General features: G+C 38.3%; 2 protein-coding genes across 2 annotated transcripts; both read left to right on the top strand.

The window, feature by feature from the left end:
- The first annotated feature begins 3221 nt into the window (after positions 1–3221).
- On the top strand, positions 3222–4162 carry LOC100357670 (olfactory receptor 4F3/4F16/4F29-like). Its single transcript, XM_008269266.2, has one exon. The coding sequence runs from the start codon at positions 3224–3226 to the stop codon at positions 4160–4162; it is 939 nt and encodes a 312-aa protein (XP_008267488.2). The 5' UTR covers positions 3222–3223.
- A 9141-nt stretch (positions 4163–13303) lies between these two features.
- LOC100345356 (olfactory receptor 4F3/4F16/4F29-like) lies at positions 13304–15040 on the top strand. The gene has a single exon (XM_002718019.3). The coding sequence runs from the start codon at positions 13408–13410 to the stop codon at positions 14344–14346; it is 939 nt and encodes a 312-aa protein (XP_002718065.2). The 5' UTR covers positions 13304–13407; the 3' UTR covers positions 14347–15040.
- The last annotated feature ends 11481 nt before the right edge of the window (positions 15041–26521 follow it).

The raw sequence follows: 26521 nt of genomic DNA, 5'->3' as shown, positions 1-26521 counted from the left end.
CTTTAACAAATAACCAATGAATTACATTTGCAATGAATTCTATAAAGAAATATATACTATCAAATATACTTTGATAGTAAATACATTAAGTTTATAGAAGAAAGTCTATATACTGATCACTGAATGATCATGGCGATTATATTCTATTAATGTATACTAGGAGATAGTTAATTTATTATGGGAATATCTTTTTTAAGAAAAATTTTATTTAATAAATATACATTTTGAAAGTACAACTTTTGGATTATAACAGTTCTCCCCCCCTCATAATCTCCCTCCTATCTTCAAACCATCCCATCTCCTACTCCCTCTCCTATCCCATTCTTCATTAAGATTCATTTTTAATTATCTTTATATACAGAAGATCAACTTAGGATATAGTAAGTAAAGATTTCAACAGTTTGCACCCACACAGAAACACAAAGTGTAAAGTTCTGTTTGAGTACTAGTTATACCGTTAATTCACATACTACAGCACAATAAGGACAGAGATCTAAATGGGGAGTAAGTGCTCATGACTCCCATCGTTGATTTAACAATTGACACTCTTATTTATGACGTTAGTAATCACCTGAGGCTCTTGTCATGAGCTGCCAAGGCTATGGAAGCCTCTTGAGTTCGCCAAGTCTGATCTTATTTAGACAAGGCCATAATCAAAGTGGAAGTTCTCTCCTCCTTTCAGAGAAAGGTACCTCCTTCTTTGATGGCCCGTTCTTTCCGCTGGGATCTCACTCACAGAGAGCTTTCATTTAGGTCATTTTTTTTTTTTTTTTTTTTTTTGCCACAGTGTCTTGGCTTTCCATGCCTGAGAAACTCTCATGGGCTTTTTAGCCAGATCTGAATGCCTTAAGGTCTGATTCTGTGGCCAGAGTGCTGTTTAGAGAATGGGACTATCTTTTAGATGCTGAGTTTTTTTTCCCTAAGTATACTTGGGAGAAATTTCCCAAGAGATATTTGAGAGCCAAATATGTAAATGATACAATATTATTATTTTCAAGTGCACGGTTTTCTCAATCACAGAGATCACTATTTCCCTCTTTTTATTTATATAAGGTGAACAAGTTTCAAATATTTCATATATACAGATTTAGGAGCATAGTGTGTGATAGCATGCTTCCTCCCACCCATACTCCAACCCACCCTCCTCAATTTTTACATTGACATGCTATTAGTTTATTTTATAATCATAAGATTAATCCTCTAGGCCGGCACCGCAGCTCAATAGGCTAATCCTCCACCTGTGGCGCCGGCACACCGGGTTATAGTCCCGGTCGGGGCGCCGGATTCTGTCCCGGTTGCCCCTCTTCCAGGCCAGCTCTCTGCTATGGCCTGGGAGTGCAGTGGAGGATGGCCCAAGTCCTTGGGTCCTGTACCCGCATGGGAGACCAGGAAAAGCACCTGTCTCCTGGCTTCGGATCAGCGCGATGCGCCGGCCGCAGCGCACCAGCTGTGGTGGCCATTGGAGGGTGAACCAACGGCAAAGGAAGACCTTTCTCTCTGTCTCTCTCTCTCACTGTCCACTCTGCCTGTCAAAAAAAAAAAAAAAAAAGATTAATCCTCCATGAAGTAAAGAATTCAACAAATAATAAAAGAAAAAACACAGTTCCTCAACAGTAGCGACAAGGATGTAATCAATTCTCAAAATGTCAATTTTGCTCATGTACATTACATTTTTGTATTCTATTAGTTACATATCAGAGAAAACATGGTATTTGTTGTTTGGGGACTGGCTGTTTCACCAATTATCAGGGTTTCCATTTGCATTCTTTTTGTTGTGAAAGATAGGATTTCATTCTTTGTTATGGCTGAGTAGTATTTCATAGTGTATATGTACCACCATTTTTATCCAGTCATTGGATTGTGGGCATCTGTGTTGATTCCACATCTTAGCTATTGTGAATTGAGTTTCAATAAATATGGAGGTACAGATAACTGTCATATGCTGATTTTTATTTCATGTGGGTAAATTCTCAAGTGTTGGATGGCTGGGTAGAGGATAAGTTTTGATGTTTTCTGCTGGCCAATAACCATTTTAACTTATTTATCTGTTCATCTATTTCATGTGTTGAGCACTGTTAAGAGCAATTAAAGTGTAAATAATAGTAACCGAATACCAATGTGTGGAATACCTACATACCAAATGGATGCTTATGATAATTATTTTATCCCACAACTTATCCTGTGAATTTAGTATTTTTAGTAGCAGTTTTATAGATAAATATACTGAGATTCAATAGTGTAAGTAACTTGTTCAATATCAATATCAGTGGATTTCCCCAGTATATATCTTGGTTGTTTGAATCCAAAGCCCATATTATTTCCATCATGCTATTTTACTTCTCTAAATAAAATTAATTACAATACAGTGTGATAATCCTTATATAGATGTTTGGACTAAATGATTTACATTACACAATGGTGCCATTCCTAGGTTTAAGTTTTTCAAATTATCTACTAAAGTTGATAAGGCAAGGATTCTCATGATATCGTAGGCACTCCGCACCTCCATGCAGTCGTACAGTACTTCATGGACTGATACTTTACCAGAATACAAACCAGACACTTGGGTTTAGTTGTAATGTGAGATTGCCAGAGAAGTTTCTAAACACTTGTAATTTCTGTACTTAATGTGGTAGAAACTGTTAAGTGATGTTTCATGGACCTGCACCATTTTGTGGAGCTCTTTATTGCTTCAGGAAATTCAAACTTAAACAAGCTATAACCACTAATGTGAAGATGGTTGCATCTACTTGTTGAGTTAGGCTTGTACCCATTTAAAAATTATAGGAACAAAAATACAAGGTAGTATTCTGGTAAATATTTAGTAAACTTTAAAGATAAATGTTTTTGCAGATATGGAAGGTGGGAAAAAAAGTATTATTTACCAAAGCAAAGATTATAGGATGCAGGGGCCCAAGCACTTGGGCTATCTTCTAATACTTACCCAAGCCATAGCAAAGAGCCACATCACTGGCCCCAATAATAGCTATTTCAAGAGATGTGAGGTGATATCTCATTGTTATTTTAATTTGCAATTTTCTGATGATAAGCGATAAATGAGTATTTGTTCATATATCGATTCACTTTTAAGTTGCCCTTAATGTTAACATAAATTTAAGCAAGCTTTCATAACTTTGACTTCCTTCTAGTTCTAGCTTTTGATTTAATTATCATAATTTACATTTTTCTTGTTCTTCTTCAGGTAGTACTGCCAACAAAACTAATGGATGTTGCAAATCACTCTGTTGTGTCAGAATTTGTGTTGCTGGGACTCACCAATTCCTGGGAGATCCAACTTCTTCTCTTTGTATTTTCCTCCATGTTTTATGTGGCAAGCATGACAGGAAACTCCCTCATTGTGTTCACGGTAGCTTCTGACCCTCACTTGCACTCCCCCATGTACTTTCTGTTGGCCAATCTCTCTTTCATTGACTTGGGTGTTTCTTCTGTCACATCCCCCAAAATGATTTATGACCTCTTCAGAAAGCACAAAGTCATCTCCTTTGGAGGTTGCGTTGCTCAGATCTTCTTCATCCATGTCATCGGTGGTGTGGAGATGGTGCTGCTCATAGCCATGGCCTTTGACAGATACGTGGCCATTTGTAAACCCCTGCATTATCTGACTATTATGAACCCACGAATGTGTGTCTTCTTTTTAGTGGCTGCCTGGGTGATTGGCCTTCTGCACTCTGTGGTTCAGTTGGTTTTTGTAGTAAACCTGCCCTTTTGTGGTCCTCATGTGTTGGACAGCTTCTACTGTGACCTTCCTCGGATCATCAGACTTGCCTGCACAGACACCTACCAACTGGAGTTCATGGTCATGGCCAACAGTGGGTTCATCTCGGTGGCCTCCTTCCTCCTACTGGTCATTTCCTATGTTGTCATCATGCTCACTGTTCACAAACACTCATCCGCTGGTTCATCCAAGGCTTTGTCCACACTTTCAGCTCACATCAGTGTGGTAGTCTTGTTCTTTGGTCCACTGATATTCTTCTATACCTGGCCATCTCCTTCCACACACCTGGATAAGTTTCTTGCCATCTTTGATGCAGTTCTCACTCCTGTTTTGAATCCTATGATTTACACATTCAGGAATCAAGAAATGAAGGCAGCGATGAGGAGAGTGTGTAGACAGCTAGTGAGTTACAGGAAAATCTCCTAGGTGATTGCCTGGGTTGTTGAAGAAAACTCATAGAATACAGAAGTTCACTGATGACGTACCAAATCAGAGGATGGTTACTCTTCTACCTCTCTGTTCACTTATACATACTCGTATTAATTGTATTCTGTCTTCCAATAGGAGGGAAGGATATTCTCTTCTTCAAAAAAGAAGGGGTTACATGTATATATGTTAATCTTGAACCTCAATTCCTAAGGAATAATAGTTACACAAAGTAATTCTTAGAAATAAAAAAATGAAAGCTTTACTGTAAGGATAAAGTTTCTCTTTTTATCAGGAGTTTGTTTCATTTCTGGCACTGCCCCTCAATGTATTTATAGGAAGATTGAATTTAGTCTTTTTTTAAAAGATTTATTTATTTGAAAGTCAGAGTTACAGAGAGATAGGGAAGAATAGAAGAAAGAAAGAGAGAGAGAAAGGAGAAAGGAGAGAGGAGAGAGGAGAGAAAGAGAGAGAGAGAGAGAGAGAGAGAGAGAGAGAGAGAACGTTCTATCTGCTGGCTCACTCCCCAGATGGCCGCAACAGCTTGGGGTCTGGGCTGGTTGCCAGGATTTTCTTCCAGGTCTTATACATAGGTGGCAGGGGCCCAAGTACTTGAGCCATCTTGCAGTGCTTTTTTCAGGCCATTAGCAGAGAGCTTGACTTGAAGTAGAGCAACCTGGACACGAAGTGATGCCCATATGGCATGTCATTGTTGCTGTTGGTGGCTTAACCCACTATGCCACAAGGCTGGCTCCAAATTTAATCTTTTTTCTGCATTCTGTGACTTGACTATACTGTATCACACCATAGCATTTATTCTAGGACTGGGCAAGGTGGGCATAATCTTGAGAGCACTCACAGAGTGCTCTAATGAGTGTATGTCTTTGGGTAGAAACTGTGTGAACTGTTTTTGTAATAACAAGAAATAAATGAGAAAATACCATGATTGCTCCTTCCCATTATCATTAGTGCCTGTCGAACTCATTGTTTTCCCTTCTCCTTTTTCCTCAAATACTTTATGGTCTTGGCAGTATTAAGTTTTTCTCTTCCTTTCCCTTTCAGCTTTCCCCTTTTCTCTTTCTTTAAATCACTCTCCCCTTTCTCCTTCACTTCCTTTAACCCCATGCCCTATTTCCTTGTGAGTTTACTTTACTGCCCTCTTAAATTGCTCTCTTGTTATGGAATGCCTACTCCATAGGATTCTTGACTTGATGAACCTTTTTTTTTAAGCATGGGACTGAGCTGTGCTAGAATCATGGAAAGCAAAGACTTTTTAAAAAATATTTATTTTATTTATTTGAAAGACAGAGTTACACAGAGAGGTAGAGCCAGAGAGAGAGAGAGAGAGAGAGAGAGAGAGAGAGAGAGAGGTTTTTCCATTCCATTGGTTCTCTCCCCAAATGACTGCAGTGGTCAGAGCTGAGCTGATATGAAAGCAGGAGCCAAGATCTTCTTTCAGGTCTCCCATGCAGGTGCAGGGGCCCAAGAATTTGGCACATCTTCTATTGCTTTCTCAGGCCATAGCAGAGAGCTGACAGTGCCTCACATAAAGGAATATAATGTACGTTGGTTTATATACTGTGACCCACTTGCCATATGGAATTGAAGTTTCACATAACAAGAGGTATTTTTTAAAAAATATTTATTTATTTATTTTGAAAGTCAGAGTTACAGAGAGGGACACACACACATCTTCCATCTACTGGTTTATTCCTCAAATGGCTACAATGGCCAGTACTGGGCTAGGCCAAAGCTGTGAGCCAGGAACTTCTTCTAGGTCTCCCATGTGGGTGTCAGGGGAGGGTCCCATGTGCTTGGGCCATCATCTCCTACTTCTCCATGCCATTAGCAGGGAACTGAATTGGAAGTGGAGCAGCGGGGACACGAATTGGCACTCATATGGTATGTTGGTGTCATAGGCATTGGGTTTACCTGTTACCCCACAACTCCGACTGCCCAATAATAGGTATTTTTATAAAATAATTTTATTTTCTTTTATTTCCCTTGTCTTCTGTGTTGTTACAAACTTAAGTTTAAAGCTCACTAACGTGATTTCATAATCCACAAATGTATTGCGGTTGCTTCTAGGCACTATTGTTCATAAGCATAGAATTATGTCTTGTTTATCTGTGTTCTGGTTTATTTTTGTATTAATGTGGATAAATAGATTACTAGCTTGTAAGAATGACTTATAGAAAAATGCATTTATTGTAGTAAATGACTGAGAATCTCAATAGTAAAACAAATGTTGAGCTACCTGATAAATTCTCTGTCCTACATATCTGTAGTGGGACTTAATATTTACTTCCAGTAAATAGCTGTTCTGTGTTTAATATATTCTACTGAATATCTCTGATCTCCTTTTTAATGCTTTTTCCCCTAAATTTTGACTTTCATAGTGGGAAAAAAACAAAGAGTCATCATAGATGAATTATCAGAAAATAACATGTCAATAAAGGTATCTATGCTCCTTGTATATCTATATAAGGTTGGTCATATAAATTTGTATATCTCTACAAGAATAATTGTAGCAGAGCTAGCTATTAACGAACATGACATATAATTAAAAAACATACTACAAGAACTTTAGCTCTTTCATAGACATTTAGCTTTTTATTTTTTGAATAATGAAGCATATAATGTAAGCATAAAGTACAATGAGTTATGGATTACAGAAAAACCAACAAAGGAAATTACACAGAAGGTAGAGAGTAACATTTACTGTCTTTTGTTAATAGCAGAGTGAATAAATAATGATATATAGTTCAAGAAATTTTAACATAGAAAAAATTCTAGTCTTGCTTTAACATCATTCTCTAGAGTCTCTTTGGGTAGCATGACTTAAGACTAAAGGTTCTGGCTTGTTTGACTTAATATTTCCAAAGGGCTTTACTCCATATAGGCCAAATAGATTGAATATAAATGTTAATCTGTCTTGAAAGTTAGTATTTGGTTTCCTATCCAATTTTTTCCCACATTGGGTAGGCTTTCTTACTTTAAAGGTAAAGATTAATTTTCAATTCACCTGATTTGTTTCACTATGCAGTTGAATTTTTTTCTGTCTTTTCAGTTCGTTGTTTTCTTTACTAACAGGGACTAATCTGAAAAAGAAGGAGCACTAAGGTCAAAGATGTAGCATGTGTAGAAAGCAACTTTCACTTCTTTAGGATTCAGAAATGAAAGGAAGAGTTTGGCATTATGAAGACAGAAAAAAGACCCTAACATGAAAAGTGTGGAGGAAGGACCCGTGGATATGAAAGCCTCTTGGTACAGGGCCTCTGAGGAAGAAACTGATGATGCCGGTAGCACTGGCTGTTGCAGGTGTTCCTGATGATGGTGTGAGGGTATGTGATACTCTAGCATTGGAAAAACTCCAAAGGGATTCAGCTGCTGCTCTGGGAAGGCACCAAGGTGACCAGGTGAAGAGTGTGGTTGACTGATTATAGTATGCATGGCAAGCAGGGTGGAAGACCACTAGGAACAAACAAGAGGAACCAAATCCTTTCCACTTCCAGCACTGCGTCCTCTTACTAGTGCCCTCTTATGGCAGGAAAAGAATTTGCAGAGCCCTAGTTCTTGTGTCACAGAGTGTAAATAGATAAATGGGAGCTGAGAAATTATAGCTTCTAAAGTATATGCACTTACGTAAAGAATTTTTAAAAGACATTACAGTTATTTTACTTATTTCCTTTCAGTCTTTTAAGAATACATAGTAGTATTTATTTTTTAATGGAAAAATGATAATTGTATATTTATGGAGTATAAGGTGATTTAAAAATTTTATTTGAAAGTGGGGGAGAGACATAAAAAGACTCTGAAAGACAGATGGACAGACAGACAGACAGACACACACACACAGAGCTTTCATATGCTTTTCATTTCCCAAATACATACAAGCACTGCAACAGGATTGGGGCTAGGGCATTTAATCCAAATCTCTCACATGAGAGGCAGGAACCAAATACTTGAGCTGTCACTGCTGTCTCCCACAGTCTACATTTGCAAACACCTGGAGTCAGGAGCCCAAGCCAGGAATCGAACACAGTTACTCCATTATAAGACTCCCTGCATGTCTTAACTGCTAGGCTAAATGCTTGTCCCCAAATCCAAGTTCTCTTAACTAACAATTTCCCTATCCTAAAATACTCACTGAAGAAGGTTTACTGTTTGTACACACACACACACACACACACACACACACTCAGCCATGTACCACCTACTATCTCCCACCTATTTTTTAGATAACATACTGCATAACTACATAGAATTCGAACTTGTTCCTAGTGTCTTCAGGGAATTTGACTGTATGGATGAAGCAAAATTACTTTGGTTTATCTCAGCTATCAGATTTTTTAGTTGTACTTTTAAGCTCTATTAACTGGAATGAACTTCTGGACAGCTAAATCTTTGAACATACCATAATTACTTGGTATATAATACATAAAAATCACTGTGGTATACATTCTTCTGCTATTTAAACCTTAATAAAAATTGCTTCTCTGGCAATATCAAGTGATTATAGTTAACTTTGTAAGTTAATATTTATAAATTTTCAGGGATGAATTATAGTAGGGAATTATATTATTTACAAGAAAGTACAAATATTTTAAAAACTCTACTCTTGCTTTTGTCTTCTCTCTAGGGTTTTAAGAGCTGTTGGTGGCACTGACCAAAGCAAATAGTTCTCTAGGGACAAAGTCCCTGATCTGTGAGTTCCTTCTAGACTATCATTTTTTTTTCTGCAGTATCACTTGGTCACTGTTTTCTTAAGGTATATATAATTAGTTTAATATCATCCTAAGGAAAGACTTTACATGGCAATTTTGTGTTACAGACCATAGGAAAATCTCCTTATACAGGTAAAAGGGAAGAAGGGAAATAAATTTAATGGGAAGGGAGATTTTAGTTCCAGACATGATTTTGCTGTTGGAATTGCTGTGAGCATGAGTCATGTCTTCAATATATGAGTCTCCCCCTAAAGCAAAGTGGATAATATCGAGGATAAGGAATTCAATAGGACGGGAGAACGAGGGTGAAAAATATTTTTGTCATTTCAGAAAGGCTAATTAAACTAAATTTTCACTTGGAATCACATTGCGCTTAGAGATATGCAAATGACATTAGAAGAAATTCAAATGACTTTGTAATATTTTGGATTCAGCATTGATTACAGTTACTAAGTTCCCATGATGATGATTAGATGAATGATTGTCACTCAGTCACTTGATAAAAACTGATTACATGCAAAAACGAGAGAACAAATGTTGTTATCTTTTTCTCTCAATTTGCTTCCCAAAAGAGATGGGTATAAATAGATCGTATTATATAAAAGGGACATCAAGTTTGTCAGTAGCTTGTCAAGTTTGAAAGATGCAAAATAGTCTCATAGACACCTGAATAGAGATAAGAGACCTGGCGACCCACAGAATCAAGTCTAAATAAATAATTTCCAATGTAATGTCATTTCAAATTGTGTTGTAGAAATTTTAGAAACGATAAACTACCAGGAGAAGTTTTTTTAATTGCTATTTCCTGTGCTATAAAATTTGAGTGCTTGTATTAGTTTTATTTCTAAGTTGTAAGAAGAACAAATAAGTATTTGAGAAAGAGATCCTAAGAGTGAATATAAAAGGTGTTGTTTGTTGAGTCTTGCAAATAGTAAGGATGACTTAGTTTGCTGCATTTATGAACCAAAGTTAATTTGAAAGTGACACAGAATCATTTATATTGCGTATAGATATAAGTAAAATTAGAGATATTGTTAAATTTGAGGAGATATTGTTAAATTTGGGTATAGAAAGATTTCATAAATACTTGTAAGGCAAAACACAGAAGATTTGAGACAAGAGATGTGTTGACCTTGCAATATTTCTAGGCTGAAGAGGAAATATATGTGGAATACGGTTTATATTAGCACGTTGTGCAAACCTAGGAGCTGTTTGTGAGTTCCTTTTAACTTTATGACTGCTGTTGGGAATTCTAGTTACTGATATTTCCCTATTTCCCTAATCAGAGAGGATTAAATGCCTAGAAATCTGTTTTGGATGATTAATATGCTCTATAAGGGCCAAGAAAAAGCATTAATTGCAACACAGGACAAAAAAGGCTTATATTTTGTGTTATGGATATGTGTGAACTTAACATGTTTGTTTAAATAAAACTTAAATATAAGTGTAATTAATGTCTTTAAGAAAAATTATTTCAAAGCACAGCTAATTTGTTAGAGAAGATGATTTACAAGAATGTCCTCGTGGCTATTTACGACTTCTGGGTGAATGAAGATGTTCTTTAGGCTCCTTTAGAAACTTCTGAATAATTTCTTTTTCCGGATTGAGATTTGGATCTTGACTAAGTCTCAAGTGATTTCAAAACTGTGATGACCTAAACTTTTTGAGATTTTGTATTCCCTGATGTTTGAGTGGATAGCTTCTCATCATTTTAGTACATCTGGCTTCTATCTTTATATATCATTGTGCACTCAACCCACTTTTCAAAAAAAATTCTTGGTTCTTATATAATTGACAAGTATCAAATCCCAATATTCTTTTTTTTAAATCCCAATATTCTTAACTGCTGTGTTAAATTCTTGACCATTTTCCTTTTAGTCTCTTTTATTTCTTCTTTTTCTCCACATATTCTTCATGTTTATGATGCTTTGTTTTTTATTTTTCTCTGTCCCTTCAAACTTTGCAGTCTTTTCACCTGTGTTCCTTAATTACATAATCAGAGATATTTTCATGTGTTTTAAAATCATCCAAATGCATCTTCTATCTTAGATCAAATGTTTGTTTTCTCCTATTGTGAACCTGATGTGATTCTAAATCTTGGAATACACTGAGAAGACAGATGCAACCTTCAGCTTCATGAGGAAATTGAATAACTAATTAATGAATTACATTTAAAGTAGAGTATGAAAATTATAGTGTTCTTTGAGAGCAGACATGTTATATTTACACAGGAAAGTTTATATTTTGGTCACTAAAAGAATGTAAATATTACAATCTATTAATAGATAAAGGAGAAAATCATAATTTGTTACTAAATTACATTGTATATGTGGAATTTCGGTGCTCTGTGTTGGCAAATACCATTTTACTTGCTTATTCATTCATTTATTTTGTGGGTTGAGTATTATTATGGGTTTCTGAAATAAACCGAAACAAAATTAACATTTACTGAGTATCTAAATATTGACTTCCTCTATATAAATATGACATTTTGAAACTTAAATTATTCTATTTATATAACCTACCCTGAGAAGTATTGGAAGTATTATTAATTGGAATTTCATAGACAACCTGAGGTTCAAAAGTTTAAATAACTCGCCATATTGTCAACTCATCGTGGCTGAATCATGCTACAAATGTTGATTTTTGGAATCCAAATTCCATATTCTTTCCATTATGTTTCTCTGAATAAAACAAAAATGACAAAATGATGTGACAAGTCTTTACACAGAGATTTGAACAAAATACTTTGCACTATACTATGGTGCCCTTCATAGGCTTAAGGTTTTTAGATAATGTGCTAATTTCTCTATGACAGTGATCTTCACATTATTTTACCAACCTCCATCCATGCCAATGTTTCATGGACATATTTTACCAGAATATGAAATTAGACACTTGGGTTTCACTATAATGTCCGATTGCTAGAGAAATTTCTAAACACTCACTCCATAATTTCTGTACCTAACACAATATAGATTGGTAACCAACAGCTCATGGATCTTCACCTCTCTTCACCTTTTTCATTGCTTTAGAGAAGCTAAAAAAACATAAATTATAATTACTACCTTTAAGCTTACATGTGTTAGTTCTTATAATCAATTTACTAAATTAAAGAAACAGTAAAATAAATGATAGCAATATAGAGGAAGACCTCATAGTTATGATAAATATTTAATCTTGAATATACATAATTTCCAAAGAAGGGGAGTTGAAGAGAAGGGTGCATTTTCCAGAACAAGGGTGCAACCTTGGAAATGGATGCAATAGTTGAGAAAGAGTGAATAGCTTTGTATGGCTTTGTATAGTCCCAAAATAGATATCAAAAGAATCGGAGGCTGAGTTGCTGTTAGCCATGTGAACAAGTCCCAGGTGTCATGAGGAACATCACGGCAACAACCAGGGGGGGACATCAAGAGATATTAAATGAGAGACAACATTGCTGCCTGTTCTCTTTGACAGAACAGCCCCACATGACAGCCACCAACTTCTTCCTGTGATCACAATTTAAAAATGTATTAGTATATTAGGTTACTTTCATTCCAGTTTTATGAACATGTATGATTGATGAATTAAAATTTTGTATATTTGTGGTATAGCATGAGAGATTTCTATACGTATACTTTATGAAATTATAATTAAGCCTAATTAGCATATTCATCATCCTACATACTTAAGAACATATAAAATCTACTCTGTTAGCAGCCATTTTTAAGAATGTGATACGTTACTCTCAGCACACAATAGATCTCCAGACACATTTGGTCCTTTCTAACTGAAACTTTATGCCCTTTGGTCAAAATGTCTCCATCCTCCCTGGGTCCCAACCAGCTCCTAGCAAACACCAGTGTTCTTTTTTCTTCTACAGACAAATGAGCTCTAGCAGTATTTATCTTTTTGTGTCTGTCTTAATTCTTTTAGCATAGTGTTCTTCAGTTAATCCATTATGTTATAAATGATAATATTCAATTATTCTTTGAGGCTGAATAGTATTCTGTGTGTGTGTGTGTGTGTGTGTGAGACAGATGTGTTTAAATATTTATATCTCACATATTTTCTTTATTCATTCATCTACCAATGGACACTTAGATTGATTCCTTATCTTGGCTCTTGTGAACAATGCTTCAGTGAAAATGGGAGAGCAGGTATCTTTTCAACATACTAATTAATTACATTTTCCTTGGTGGAATTCTGGGATCATATGGAGAACTCCCAAACTATTTTCCCTATTAGGAGTCATTATTTGCTTTCTCACTAACAGTATACAAGGGTTCCTTTATTCCTCACATTCTCACCAAACTTGTTATCTTTTGTCATTTTTTATAATAGCCGTTCTAACAGGCAAGGGGTGAAATCTTACTAAAGTTTTAATTTATATTAGCAATGTTGAATGTTTTACATATGTCTTGCTTGTAATGCTAACATAAAAAGTTGGATTTCATAACTTTGACTTCTCTTCTAATTTTTGATTGAATTTTCATTTTTCTTGTTCTTCAGGTAGTACTGCCAACAAAACTAATGGATGTTGCAAATCACTCTGTTGTGTCAGAATTTGTGTTGCTGGGACTCACCAATTCCTGGGAGATCCAACTTCTTCTCTTTGTATTTTCCTCCATGTTTTATGTGGCAAGCATGACAGGAAACTCCCTCATTGTGTTCACGGTAGCTTCTGACCCTCACTTGCACTCCCCCATGTACTTTCTGTTGGCCAATCTCTCTTTCACTGACTTGGGTGTTTCTTCTGTAAGTTCTCCTAAGATGATTTATGACCTCTTCAGAAAGCACAAAGTCATCTCCTTTGGAGGTTGCATTGCTCAGATCTTCTTCATCCATGTCATCGGTGGTGTGGAGATGGTGCTGCTCATAGCCATGGCCTTTGACAGATACGTGGCCATTTGTAAACCCCTGCATTATCTGACTATTATGAACCCACGAATGTGTGTCTTCTTTTTAGTGGCTGCCTGGGTGATTGGCCTTCTGCACTCTGTGGTTCAGTTGGTTTTTGTAGTAAACCTGCCCTTTTGTGGTCCTCATGTGTTGGACAGCTTCTACTGTGACCTTCCTCGGTTCATCAGACTTGCCTGCACAGACACCTACCAACTGGAATTCATGGTCATGGCCAACAGTGGGTTCATCTCGGTGGCCTCCTTCCTCCTACTGATCATTTCCTATGTTGTCATCATGCTCACTGTTCACAAACACTCATCCGCTGGTTCATCCAAGGCTTTGTCCACACTTTCAGCTCACATCAGTGTGGTAGTCTTGTTCTTTGGTCCACTGATATTCTTCTATACCTGGCCATCTCCTTCCACACACCTGGATAAGTTTCTTGCCTTCTTTGATGCAGTTCTCACTCCTGTTTTGAATCCTATGATTTACACATTCAGGAATCAAGAAATGAAGGCAGCGATGAGGAGAGTGTGTAGACAGCTAGTGAGTTACAGGAAGATCTCCTAAGGATTGCCAGTGTTGTTCAAGCCTCATTAATCATTGAAATGCATTGTGAAGGCCAAATTCTGAAAAAAATTCTTTTTCTTACTTGATATGATAATGTACACTAATATTGGGTCCATTATGCCTTCCCTTAAAAGGCTTAAAAGGGAAAATCTTCTGAAATTTTTTCCTTCTGAAGAGAGGAGTTACATATGAAGCATCAATATATAGAAATAATAGATTACAATAATCTTGATCATCAATTCCTAAGGAATAGATTTTAATGCAATAATTATTAGAAATCCATAGAGTTCATTAAGACTTTCAGAACAGGGAGAAATATTTCCCTTGCTGTAATCCTGGATAAGCATATCTCAACTACATTTGCAAAGCTCCTATTTGCAAATAGACTAATACATGTGGGGCATGGGTATTAAGATTTCAACATATCTATTTGGTGGACACAAATCATTCACAACAGTCATATAGATACTCTAGATATCTGAAAAGAAAATAGTTTTAATATACCTTCCTATTTAGAATAATGGAAATACATTTAAATATTTTATAAGTAACTTTTCTCAATGGACTATTAAAAAATTAAAGTCAGAATGTAGCATGAAAAATTATTCCTATGAGCTATAGAATCTCTGTTAATTAGCAGGATTATGCAAAAGACAAAGAGTAACACTATTTCTAGTTAAGAGAAGAAGCAATAAATTAGTCATGTTATTTAAAGAAAATATTTATTTATTTGAAACAAAGAAATAGAAGAAGAAAGTGAGAGGGAGAGGGAGAGAGAAATACCTTCCATTTGTTGGTTCACTCCTGAAATGTCCGCAATGGATGTCTGGGGCTTAGCCAGGCCAAAGTCAGGAGCCAAGAGCTTCAACCAGGTCTCTCATGTGGATGCAGGGTCTGAAGTACTTGGGCTATCTTCTGCTGCTTTGCTAGGTGCATTAGCAGGGAGCTGGATCAGAAGTGGAGCAGCCGGGCCTTGAACTGTTGCCCAAATGGGATGAGGGCACTGCACATGGAGGCTTAACATTCTACACCACAGAGCTGACCCTGCCATTCTTTTTTTTTAAACATTTATTTTATTTATTTATTTATTTATTTTTATTTTTATTTTTATTTTTTTGACAGGCAGAGTGGACAGTGATAGAGAGACAGAGAGAAAGGTCTTCCTTTACTGTTGGTTCACCCTCCAATGGCTGCTGTGGCTGGCGCGCTGTGGCCGGCGCACCGCGCTGATCAGAAGCCAGGAGCCAGGTGCTTCTCCTGGTCTCCTATTTGGGTGCAGGGCCCAAGTACTCGGGCCATCCTCCACTGCACTCCCGGGCCAGAGCAGAGAGCTGGACTGGAAGAGGAGCGACCGGGACAGAATCTGGCGCCCCGACTGGGACTAGAACCTGGTGTGCCGGCGCCGTAGGCGGAGGATTAGCCTAGTGAGCCCGGCGCCGGCCGACCCTACCATTCTAACAGAAAAAAACAAATTCTAATCTGCTTTGAAATAATATTTCAAGAAAACATTCCTAAGATTCTTTTGGGAGTAAAGTTATCAAAAGAGAAGTGTGCAAACTTTGCCAAAATTTTGACATACAAAGGGGCTTCAAAAATTCATGGAAAAATGGAATTAAACGAGATTGTGAACTTCCCATGAACTCTTTGACGCTCTATATATTTTCTTCGTTACAGACTCATTATTTACTTCCTGAACTGTTTGTAACTTTGTGTATTCATTGAGTTTTTCTTTTACTATCCTCTTTCACCTTCTGGAATAACCTGACATTTTGTCTTTGGGTGAATCTACCCTTTTTTCTCCTTGATGAATAAAACCAGATACTATTTACTACCTTATATCATCATATTTTGGGGGTACTACTACTTTTAATCTCAGTCATCTGTATTAATTGTGACTTTAACCAAAGTAATTAACTTTTCTTTCACAAAGAATTTTTGTTTAAGAAAACTAGAACCTGACAATATTTAACATGGTAAAAACATTTTATTCAGTAATTAATACAATAAAGGTACAGAAACTTCACTTTGGGTTCAATTCCAATACATCAAATCAGTGGGGATTCATATCTGAGGAGACAAGTGGAAAGAAAATTACTGAGAAGACGTCAAGGGTGGGAGAGTCTCTCTAAACGTATTTAGCAACATTCATGCTTAAATTGAGATATTTAGCCGTAGCAGAGAAGCGAACCACACTTGAGACCTAGTTGAAAAGAGCTCAGTGGAGCTTGACTAAGTGTCGGTCAAGGAGAGGGTCTTTGTCACTTCAAAGGTATAAAATGAGAATTGTTTGACGTGTATAATTATTTTATTAGAGAAGTAAAGCTCACAGGCTCAAAATATAACTCCTCACTGCTACAAATTATCTACTCCTGTTATAGGCAAAGCATGTTATTGTTAAAGAAGCAGAAACAAATAAGTTTCTCAACATGATCTAACAAAATAGAAACTTTTAAAGGAATAGTAATGCCACACACACACAAATACCACAATCCTCACTAGCAAGATTTTAATATTCATTATGCAATCTCATTTTTAATAGAAAAGTTTTATTGAATAAATATAAATTTTGGAAGTGCAACTTTTGGATTATAGCAGTTCTTCCCCCCATAACCACCCTCCTGCCCACAAACTATCCCATCTCCTGCTCCTTCTCCCGTCTCATTCTTCATCCAGATTCATTTTAAATTATCTTCATATACAGAAGGTCAACTCTATACTAAGTAAAGATTTCAACAGTTTATACAATCTCATTTAAAAACGTTTCAGAGTATTTTCTAATTACTATATATAACACTAAACCAGTCTTAAGACATCTAAGGATCTTAGAAATTATGTATCTTTGAACATATTACAAAATTGTCCAAAGGGTAATTCCAGTTGATTGGAAAATAATTTTGTATTTTTCCTAATTTAAATATATTTAAATTTCATTCTGATAAGCAGCAGATCTATTGCTATTACACTTAAAAGATTATGAGAATAATTGGTGCTGTTCAAGAATTTTTTTTGAGCTGTTCAAGAATTTTAATCATTTGAATTTATATTCTTATATGAACGTGCTCTGAGTTGGTACTTTCTAGGAGAATTTTTTTCTGAGAAAGGTTGATAACTTAAAACAGTGTAAATTCAGTTTTCTTCACTTCTTGGGAATCTAAGGAATAATAGATTTAAATAGGCACTAATTCATCTTTATGAAACAATATAAACAGAAATTTTTGAAGAGGCTTTTTCATTTATTGACATGCCCTTTTCAAAGGGAAAATATTTCACAAATGCACCAGAGAAAAAGACTTCTCAATTACACACACACACACACATACACACTCCCAGGTTTAGTTCACAATTACAGTTACAGATGCAAGCTCTGGTTTGTAATGTTAAATAAGGTATAAAAGATCATTGTTTTGGACCAGGTTGGTATACTATGTCCCAACAGACTGGACTAATAATCAGCATGGTGTCATTCATGTTGAAGTTCCAACTTTTCAAGCTGAAACTAAACTCTTTTTCTGACCTTCTGAGAAATCAGGATTAGAGAAATAATAGATTTTCCAAGCAGGGCAGTTTCAGCTGGTGCAATAAGGAAGCTCCTTCTACTTTAATCCTTACACAAAAAAGTAACCTACAATAACCTGATGTTAGCTGATCAATTCTTTTGTTCTGTCTGCCTCTTTGTGCCTTTCAGGGACACTAACTTTGAATGATCAGTTTTTAAAAAAATTTTTTTTCTTTAGCTGTTCTCAGCCATTCTCTGTCTATACAATCAACCTCCCTTGTGAAGCACATCAGGTTATGCATTCTATTTTATAGAATGAAGTGTCTGATTATAGAACCAAAACTAAAACCATGTAAGGGGCAGGCATTTAGCTAATTGGTTAGGATGACAGTTCAGTTGCCTCCATCCTGTGTCTGACTCCCTGGGTTCCATTGCTGATAATCAAGAGTTTTCATTTTCTGTAGACCCTGGGAAGCAGGGGTGATGGTTCACTGGTTGGGTTACTGCCTGCCATCCGGGAGACCTAGATTGTGTTTCTGTCTCATGAATTTGGCCCTGGCTCAGCCCTGGTTATTGTGGGCATTTGGGGAATGAACCACTGTTTGGGTTCATTCCCATTTGGGGAATGGTCCTCTGTTAGTCTTTCTTCTTCTCTGTCTGCCTTTGAAATGAAAAATAAAAACCATTTAAGGCCTTTAAGTTTTATCATTTGACAACAAAATAGTTGTGGCTGGTGTTGTGGCTCAGCAGGTTAAACCACCTCTGCCTGTGGTGCTGGCATCCCATGTGGGTGTCAGTTCGATCCCCAGCTGCTCCACCTCTTATCCAGCTCCTTGCTAATGCACCTGGGAAAGCAGCAAAAGATGTCCCAAGTGATTGAGCCTCTTCTGCCCTTATGGGAGAGCCAGATGGAGTTCTAGGCTCCTGGCATGGGCCTGGCCCAGCCCCAGACACTTTGGCCATTTGGGAAGATGGATCTTGCATCTCTCTCTCTCTCTCTCTCTCTCTCCCTCTCTCTGTGTGTGTCTTTCCTCCCCTCATTCTGTAATCTGCCTTTCAGAAAATAAATCTTTGAAAAACAAATGGGGCCAGAGCTGTGGCATAGAGGGTAACACTGCTGTACCCTACAGGGATGCTGATTTGTGTCCCTGCTGTTCCGCTTCAGTACAGCTCTGTGCTATGAGCCTAGGAAGGCAGTGGAAGATAAATCACCTACCTGGGGCCCTGCCACCCCCATGAGAGACCTGGATGGAGTTCCTGGCTCCTGGTTTCAGCCTTGCCCAACCCTGGCTGTTGTGACCATTTTTAGAGTGAACCTGTTGATGGAATTTCTCTCTCTCTCTTTCTCTCTCTCTCTTCTGTTTCAAGTAAATAAATCTAAAAACAAAATAAAAAAGCCAAAAAAGTTAAAAATGTAGACAAATACACAAAATCTCACCCTGAGTCTTAGTTGTTCTATTTTCAATGGAAACAAGGCAAGTTCTTATACAAACAGATGTAGATTTTTTTCAACTTTTATTTAATAAATATAAATTTAGAAAGTACAACTTTTGTATTTTAGCGGCTTTCCCCCCATAACCTCCCTCCCACCTGCAACCATCCCATCTCCCACTCCCTCTCCCATTCCATTCTTCATCAAGATTCATTTTCTTTTTTTCTTTGACAGGTAGAGTTACAGACAGTGAGAGAGAAACGGAAAGAAAGGTCTTCCTTCCGTTGGTTCACTCCCCAAATGGCTGCAATGGCCGGAGCTACACCTATCCGAAGCCAGGAGCCCAGTGCTTCTTCCTGGTCTCCCATGTGGGTGCAGGGGCCCAAGCACTTGGGCCATCCTTCACTGCCCTCCCGGGACACAGCACATGGCTGGACTGGAAGAGGAGCAACTGGGATTAGAACCAGCACCCATATGGGATGTCGGCATCGCAGACGGAGGATTAACCAAGTGAGCCACGCTGCCGGCCCCATTTTCAATTATTTTTATATACAGAAGGTCAACTTAGTACATACTAAGTAAAGATTTCAACAGATTGCACCCACACAGACACACAAAGTATAGAGTACTGTTTGAATACTAGTTTTACTGTTATAGTACAAGACATTAAGGAGAGAGATCCTACATGGGGAGCAGGTGCACAGTGACTCCCGTTGTTGATTTAACAATTAACACTCTTATTTATGGTGTCAGTAATCACCTGAGGCTCTTGTCATGCGCTGCCAAGGCTATGGAAGCCTCTTGATTTCACCAACTCTGATCTTATTTCTTTTTCTTTTTCTTTCTTTTTTTTTTTTACAGGCAGAGTGGATAGTGAGAGAGAGAGAGAGAAAGGTCTTCCTTTGCCGTTGGTTCACCCTCCAATGGCTGCCACGGCCGGCGTGCTGCGGCCGGCGCACTGCGCTGATCCGAAGGCAGGAGCCAAGTGCTTCTCCTGGTCTCCCATGGGGTGCAGCGCCCAAGCACTTGGGCCATCCTTCACTGCACTCCTGGGCCATAGCAGAGAGCTGGCCTGGAAGAGAGGCAATTGGGACATAATCCGGCGCCCCGACCGGGACTAGAACCCGGTGTGCCGGTGCCGTAAGGCAGAGGATTAGCTTATTGAGCCACGGCGCCAGCGCTGATCTTATTTAGACAAGGCCATAGTCAAAGTGGAAGTTCTCTCCTCCCTTCAGAGAAAGGTACCTGCTTCATTGATAGTCCGTTCTTCCACTGGGATCTCACTCACAGAGATCTTTCATCTAGGTCATTTTTTTTGACACAGTGTCTTGGCTTTCCATGCCTGAAATGCTCTCATGGGCTTTTTAGCCAGATCTGAATGCCTAAGGGCTGATTCTGAGGCCAGAGTGCTATTTAGGGCATTTGCCATTCTATGAGTCTGCAGTGTATCCTGCTTCCCATGTAGGATCATTCTCTCTTTTTAAATTCTATCTATTATTATTGCAGACACTGGTATTTTTTGTGTGATCCCTTTGACATTTATTCCTATTTTTTTTTTATCAATTATGAACTTAAGCTGATCACTTTTACAGGTAAGATGGCATTGGTAAATGTCACCTTGATGAGATTGAATTGGAATCTGCTGGCATGTTTCTAGCTCTACCATTAGGGGTAAGTCTGAGTGAGCATGTGCCGAACTGTAAGATGTAGAGATTTTAAGAAAAGCAAACTAACAAACCTAAATTCTCTTATCATCTCTCAGCTGATAGACAGTGGGTCCCCACCATCCCAACAGAGATTACCAAATGGTTCATCAAACCAAATTTGAAATCTTTCGTGCTACCAACAAGGAATTTCTTTTATATCTGTGCAAACCAGAACCAGAACTAAATATGGCTAAAAGCCAGAAAAACAACTACCCGGGAAAGAGAGAGAGAAACAAGAATGTCTGTGAAGATAAACTCTTAATGATTTCTAACATTCATGATAGGAATCATAAAGACAGATTCCTAGGTTCAAATAATCCAGGAGATGCATTGTTTGAGAAACACAGTTTGACTCCTGAAGGTTTGGGCACTTGGATATCTTGTTGGGACCTTCAGAGTAGTCAAAGTATAATTTTTATTTTTAAAAAAGATTTATTTATTTGAAAGGCAGAGTTACAGAGAGACAGAGGCAGAGGGGTGGGGGGGGAGAGAGAGAGAGAGGTCTTCCATCTCCTGGTTCACTCCCCAAATGGCCACAATGGCTGGAGCTGAGCCCATCTGAAGCCAGGAGCCATCTGGGTGCAGGAGCCCAAGCACTTGGGCCATCTTCCACTGCTTTCCCAGGCCATAGCAGAGAGCTGGATGGGAAGTGGAGCAGCCGGGACTCGAGCTGGCACCCATTTGGGGTGGGGGGGCTGCAGACCAGAGTTTTAACCTGCTGCGCCATAGCGCTGCCCCCCAAAGTATAACTTTCAAAAAGCTAAAACACGAGTCTGATGAAGTGATCACATGTCATTTCTTTGACTTGTTGATGAGGGAACCAGAATGATTGTGAACTGGTACAATCAGTTTCTAAGACTGAGTGACTCTCCCTGCCATCACTCTTCAAGACTTCTTAATCTCCTCAATTTCATTATTCTGACTGTGTAAATATTTTATAAATGGGCTGAAGTACCATGGCCACTTCAGACCTTTAAAGAGACTGACCCATGGGAAAAATGTGGAGACAGATTGTTCCTTATTTACAAAAACGCTCTACATTCTTGTAAATCAGTTTCTTCATTTATTCCTTTGAGAGTGCCATTTGTTTCTTCCTGTGAAATCCTAATTGATGTAAGTATGGTACTTAATACATGATATAAAGGCCAGCGCTGTAGCTCAATAGGCTAATCCTCCGCCTTGCAGCGCCGGCACACCAGGTTCTAGTCCCAGTCGGGGCGCCAGATTCTGTCCCGGTTGCCCCTCTTCCAGGCCAGCTCTCTGCTGTGGCCAGGGAGTGCAGTGGAGGATGGCCCAAGTGCTTGGGCCCTGCACCCCATGGGAGATCAGGAGAAGCACCTGGCTCCTGGCTTCGGATCAGCGCAGTGCGCCGGCCGCAGCACGCCGGCCGTGGCGGCCATTGGAGGGTGAACCAACGGCAAAGGAAGACCTTCCTCTCTGTCTCTCTCTCTCACTATCCACTCTGCCTGTCAAAAAAATAAAAAATAAAAAAAATACATGATACAGGAGCAACCCATATTTTCAAACATTTAAGAGGTTTAAAATAAAAACAATCAATATGAAAAATGCTCCACTTTACTATTAATCAGAGTAATCCAAATTAAATCAGCTCTCTAGGCCAAAAGCCTATATGCTATGAGGGACACAATAATTGTTTACAACATTTGGTCTGGAAATTTCCTTAACTTTGTGACAAAATGAGAGAATCCATTCTTGGAACCTGGGAACAAGGTCCAAACGATGTGACAGAGTTTAAGTTTGTTAAGCTGTTGATATGTTCCTGGTTTCCTAGAGAAAAAAGCCCTAAAATGATAACACTCAGACTCCCCAGATCTGGTGGTGCCACTCTTTTATCATTTATTGTTATTAGATTTATTTATTTTTATTTGAAATGTAGAGAGAGACAGACAGAGAGAAAGAGAGAGACAGAGAGAGAGACAGAGAGAGAGAGAAAGAGAGAGAGGCAGAGAGACAGAGGGAGATAATCCACTTGCTGGTTCACTCCACAAATGGCAGCAATGGCTGGAACTGGGCCAGGCTGAAGCCAAGATCCAGGAGTTTCTTCGGGGTCTCCCATGTGCGTACAGGAGCCCAAGCATTTGGGCCATTCTCTACTGCTTTCCCAGGTGCATTAGTGCGGAACTGGATCAGAAATGGTTTAGCTGGGACTCAAACCAGTGCCCATATGGGATGCTGGCACTGCGCTGGTGGTTTAACCCACTGTGCCACAGCTCTGGCCTAGTGTCACTCTTTAACAGTCATAAATCCACCAACCCATCAGACAAGAAAGAACGATCTGTTCTTTATTCTAATCAGCAAGTATCATATATTAATAAATACGTGAGTACACTATTTCTGTTGACCAATTAAGCAGTGTGATTGTAGGACTTCATTATATTTCCTAGAAGCTGTTTTTTGGAAGTACTTGCACATGTATACTAGAAGATATGTAAGCGTATTCTTCATTTGATAAAGCAAAAGTGAGTATGAACCTAAATGCTCATTAGTGGAGGGATGATTAGACAAACTCTTATGATACTCTCTACTTTTACTTCCATATCTGATTTCCTCATATCCACTCTGATTTATGTACTTTAAAAGTGAACTTTATGAACGGAATCAATATGTGGCCCTTGCCTTCTGGCTTCTGCTTGGGTGTAGCTAATGGAAGCTGTGACAGGAATCGGGAGGACAAGAACAGTGAGATCCTCCAGCTTCCTCCCTTCTCTAATTTGTTTTGGAAATTAACTTCTCTTCCCCCCCAGAACTATTAGTTCTCACTTTTGGCCTTTTTCTACTGCTATAGATTTTTCTCTTGGGTTTTTGATACTGTTCCCTCCCACTGTCCCTCTGCTTAGGGATAGTAATTATTCCATATTAAAGTAAGTCCTAGGTTCCTTTGTTTCTTGTTGGTTTTCTTTAATATTGCCTGTGCCATTTGTGAATTAGGCTTTCCTAATTTACTCTATTTGAATGTGGTGTGTTTTTTCCTGTTGAGACCTTGATTATATGCAATTCTTCATTTAGAAGCCACTGAAATGGCTTTCAAAAATGGTTGTCAGCAATGGTCACCTCAAATATTTCAGCAGCACCTGTGTATCTTCCCTAACTGAGGAATTCTGGATTTTGCTCATATGTAACAGCCAAGTACACTATGATTATTTAATCTCTGCGTATGCTTTTGTAGAATGAAGCGAAGGTAAGGTCCAGGCACTGCCACCCACCATTCCGCCAAATGTCATAGCCACTGGAGTTTTCCCCTTATCCCTCCAAGTCTGAAGGAATAAACCTTTGGTTGTACAAAAATGTATTTTCCTTTTGCTTTTCCTGGAGAAATTCCCCTTAGGATTGTAACAAAAATTACTTTCCAACATATTCTACAGATAAAAGTACAAAGCCTCCTCTGAAAATAGTTTAAAAAGAATTGCAAGATTTTGCCAATATTGGTAACAATTAGAGTCTGGGGAAGATGTGTGTGAGTGAATTCAATGGTGTTACACTGAAAAAGACTAAGGATACTATGCCAGACAGAAATTATTTGCACGTGTGTATCATCTGGAATTTAGGCAACAAGGTAGTGACTTGCGTACCTGGAACAGTGTTAGTACCTTCTGAGGTTGACTAATGAAACCTTGTGCTCAGTGAAGCTATATTCTCATGTGAACAACCATCAGAGATCATCCATTTTGGGAAAAGGCTCTTAATTATCAGGTGGATTCAAATTCCATCTGGCAAAATTGTATACAATTGAAGTCAAGTTCTAATCAGCTTAAAATAGACTGGTCTAATTAACTATAATCTTCATTATAACCACAAGGGAAAAAGATGCAGAAAGTGAAGAGATTGGTCGGTGCTGTGATATAGTATGTCAAGCCTCTGTCTGAGGTGCTGGCATCCCATATGGGTGCCAGTTCAAATCCTGGCTGCTCCACTTCTGATATAGATCTCTACTGATGGCCTGGGAAAGCAGTGGAAAATGGCCCAGGTGCTTGGGCCCCTACACCTACATGGGAGACCTGGATGAAGCTCTGGCTCCTGGCTTTAGATTGGCCCATCTCTGGCCATTGCTGCCATTTTGGGAGTGAACCAGCAGATGGAAGACCTCTTTCTGTCTATCCCTCTCTCTGTCTGTAACTCTGTCTTTGGAATAAATAATCTTTTTTTAAAAAAGTGAAGAGAGCAAAAGAAACAGCAAAGTGAAGAGGCAACCGACAGAATTGGAGAAATTATTTGCAAACTATGCAACTGATAAATGATTAATTACCAGAATATATAAAGAGATCAAGACACTCAACACAACAAAATAAACAACCCAGTTAAGAAATGGGCAAAGATTTAAACAGGCAGGCATTTTTTTAGAAAACTTTTATTTAATAAATATAAATTTCAAAAGTACAACTTTTGGACTACAGTGGTTCTTCCCCCCTGTAACCACCCCCCCACCCATAACCCATCCCATCTCCTACTCCCTCTCCCATCCCATTCTTAATTAAGATTCATTTTAATTATCTTTATATACAGAAGGCAAACTCTATACTGAGTAAAGATTTCAACAGACTGCACCCACACAGACACACAAACTAAAAAATACTGTTTGAATACTAGTTTGACTGTTAATTCTCATAGTATGACTCATTAAAGACAGAGGTCCTACATAGGGGGTAAGTGCATAGTGATTCCTGTTGTTCATTTAACAATTGACACTCTTATTTATGCGGTCAGTAATCACTCAAGGCTCTCGTCATCAGCTGCCAAGGCTATGGAAGCTTCTTGATTTCACCAACTCTGATCTTATTTAGACAATCCATATTCAAAGTGAAAGTTCTCTCCTCCCTTCAGAGAAAGGAACCTGCTTCATTGATGGTCCATTCTTCCACTGGAATCTCACTCACAGAGATCTTTCATCTAGGTCATTTTTTTTTGACACAGTGTCTTGGCTTTCCATGCCTGCAAAACTCTCATGGGCTTTTAAGACAGATGCGAATGCCTTAAGGGCTGATTCTGAGGCCAGAGTGCTGTTTAGGGCATTTGCCATTCTATGAGTCTGCTGTGTATCCTGCTTCCCATGTAGGATCATTCTCTCCTTTTTGATTCTATTATTATTAGCAGACACTTGGTCTTATTTAATTGATCCCTTTGACAATTATTCCTATCTTTATGATCAATTATGAACTTAAACTGATCACTTTAACTAGTAAGATGGAATTTACACCTGCCAGCTTAATGGGATTTTGTGCCCCATGGCAAGTTTTTAGCTATACCCTTAGAGGTAAGTTCAAGGGAATATGTGATGAACTGTGTATCTCCTCCCTCTTTTATTCCCACTCTTAGTTTTAACAGGGATCCATTTTCAATTGGATTTAAACACCTAAGAATAATTCTCTGTGAATTAAAGAGTTCAACCAATGGTATTAAGTAGAAAAAGAAAATAAGAAAGAATAAAATAGTAAGCTGTTCCTCAGCAGTCAGGACAAGGGCTGGTCAAGTCATTGCTTCTCATAGTGTCAGTTTCACTATTACAGGTTTCCTTTTTGGTGCTCA

This window comes from Oryctolagus cuniculus, chromosome 12 (assembly GCF_964237555.1).
Source record: "Oryctolagus cuniculus chromosome 12, mOryCun1.1, whole genome shotgun sequence".
Lineage (NCBI taxonomy): Eukaryota > Metazoa > Chordata > Mammalia > Lagomorpha > Leporidae > Oryctolagus > Oryctolagus cuniculus.
This window is presented reverse-complemented; position numbering and strand designations above follow the sequence as displayed.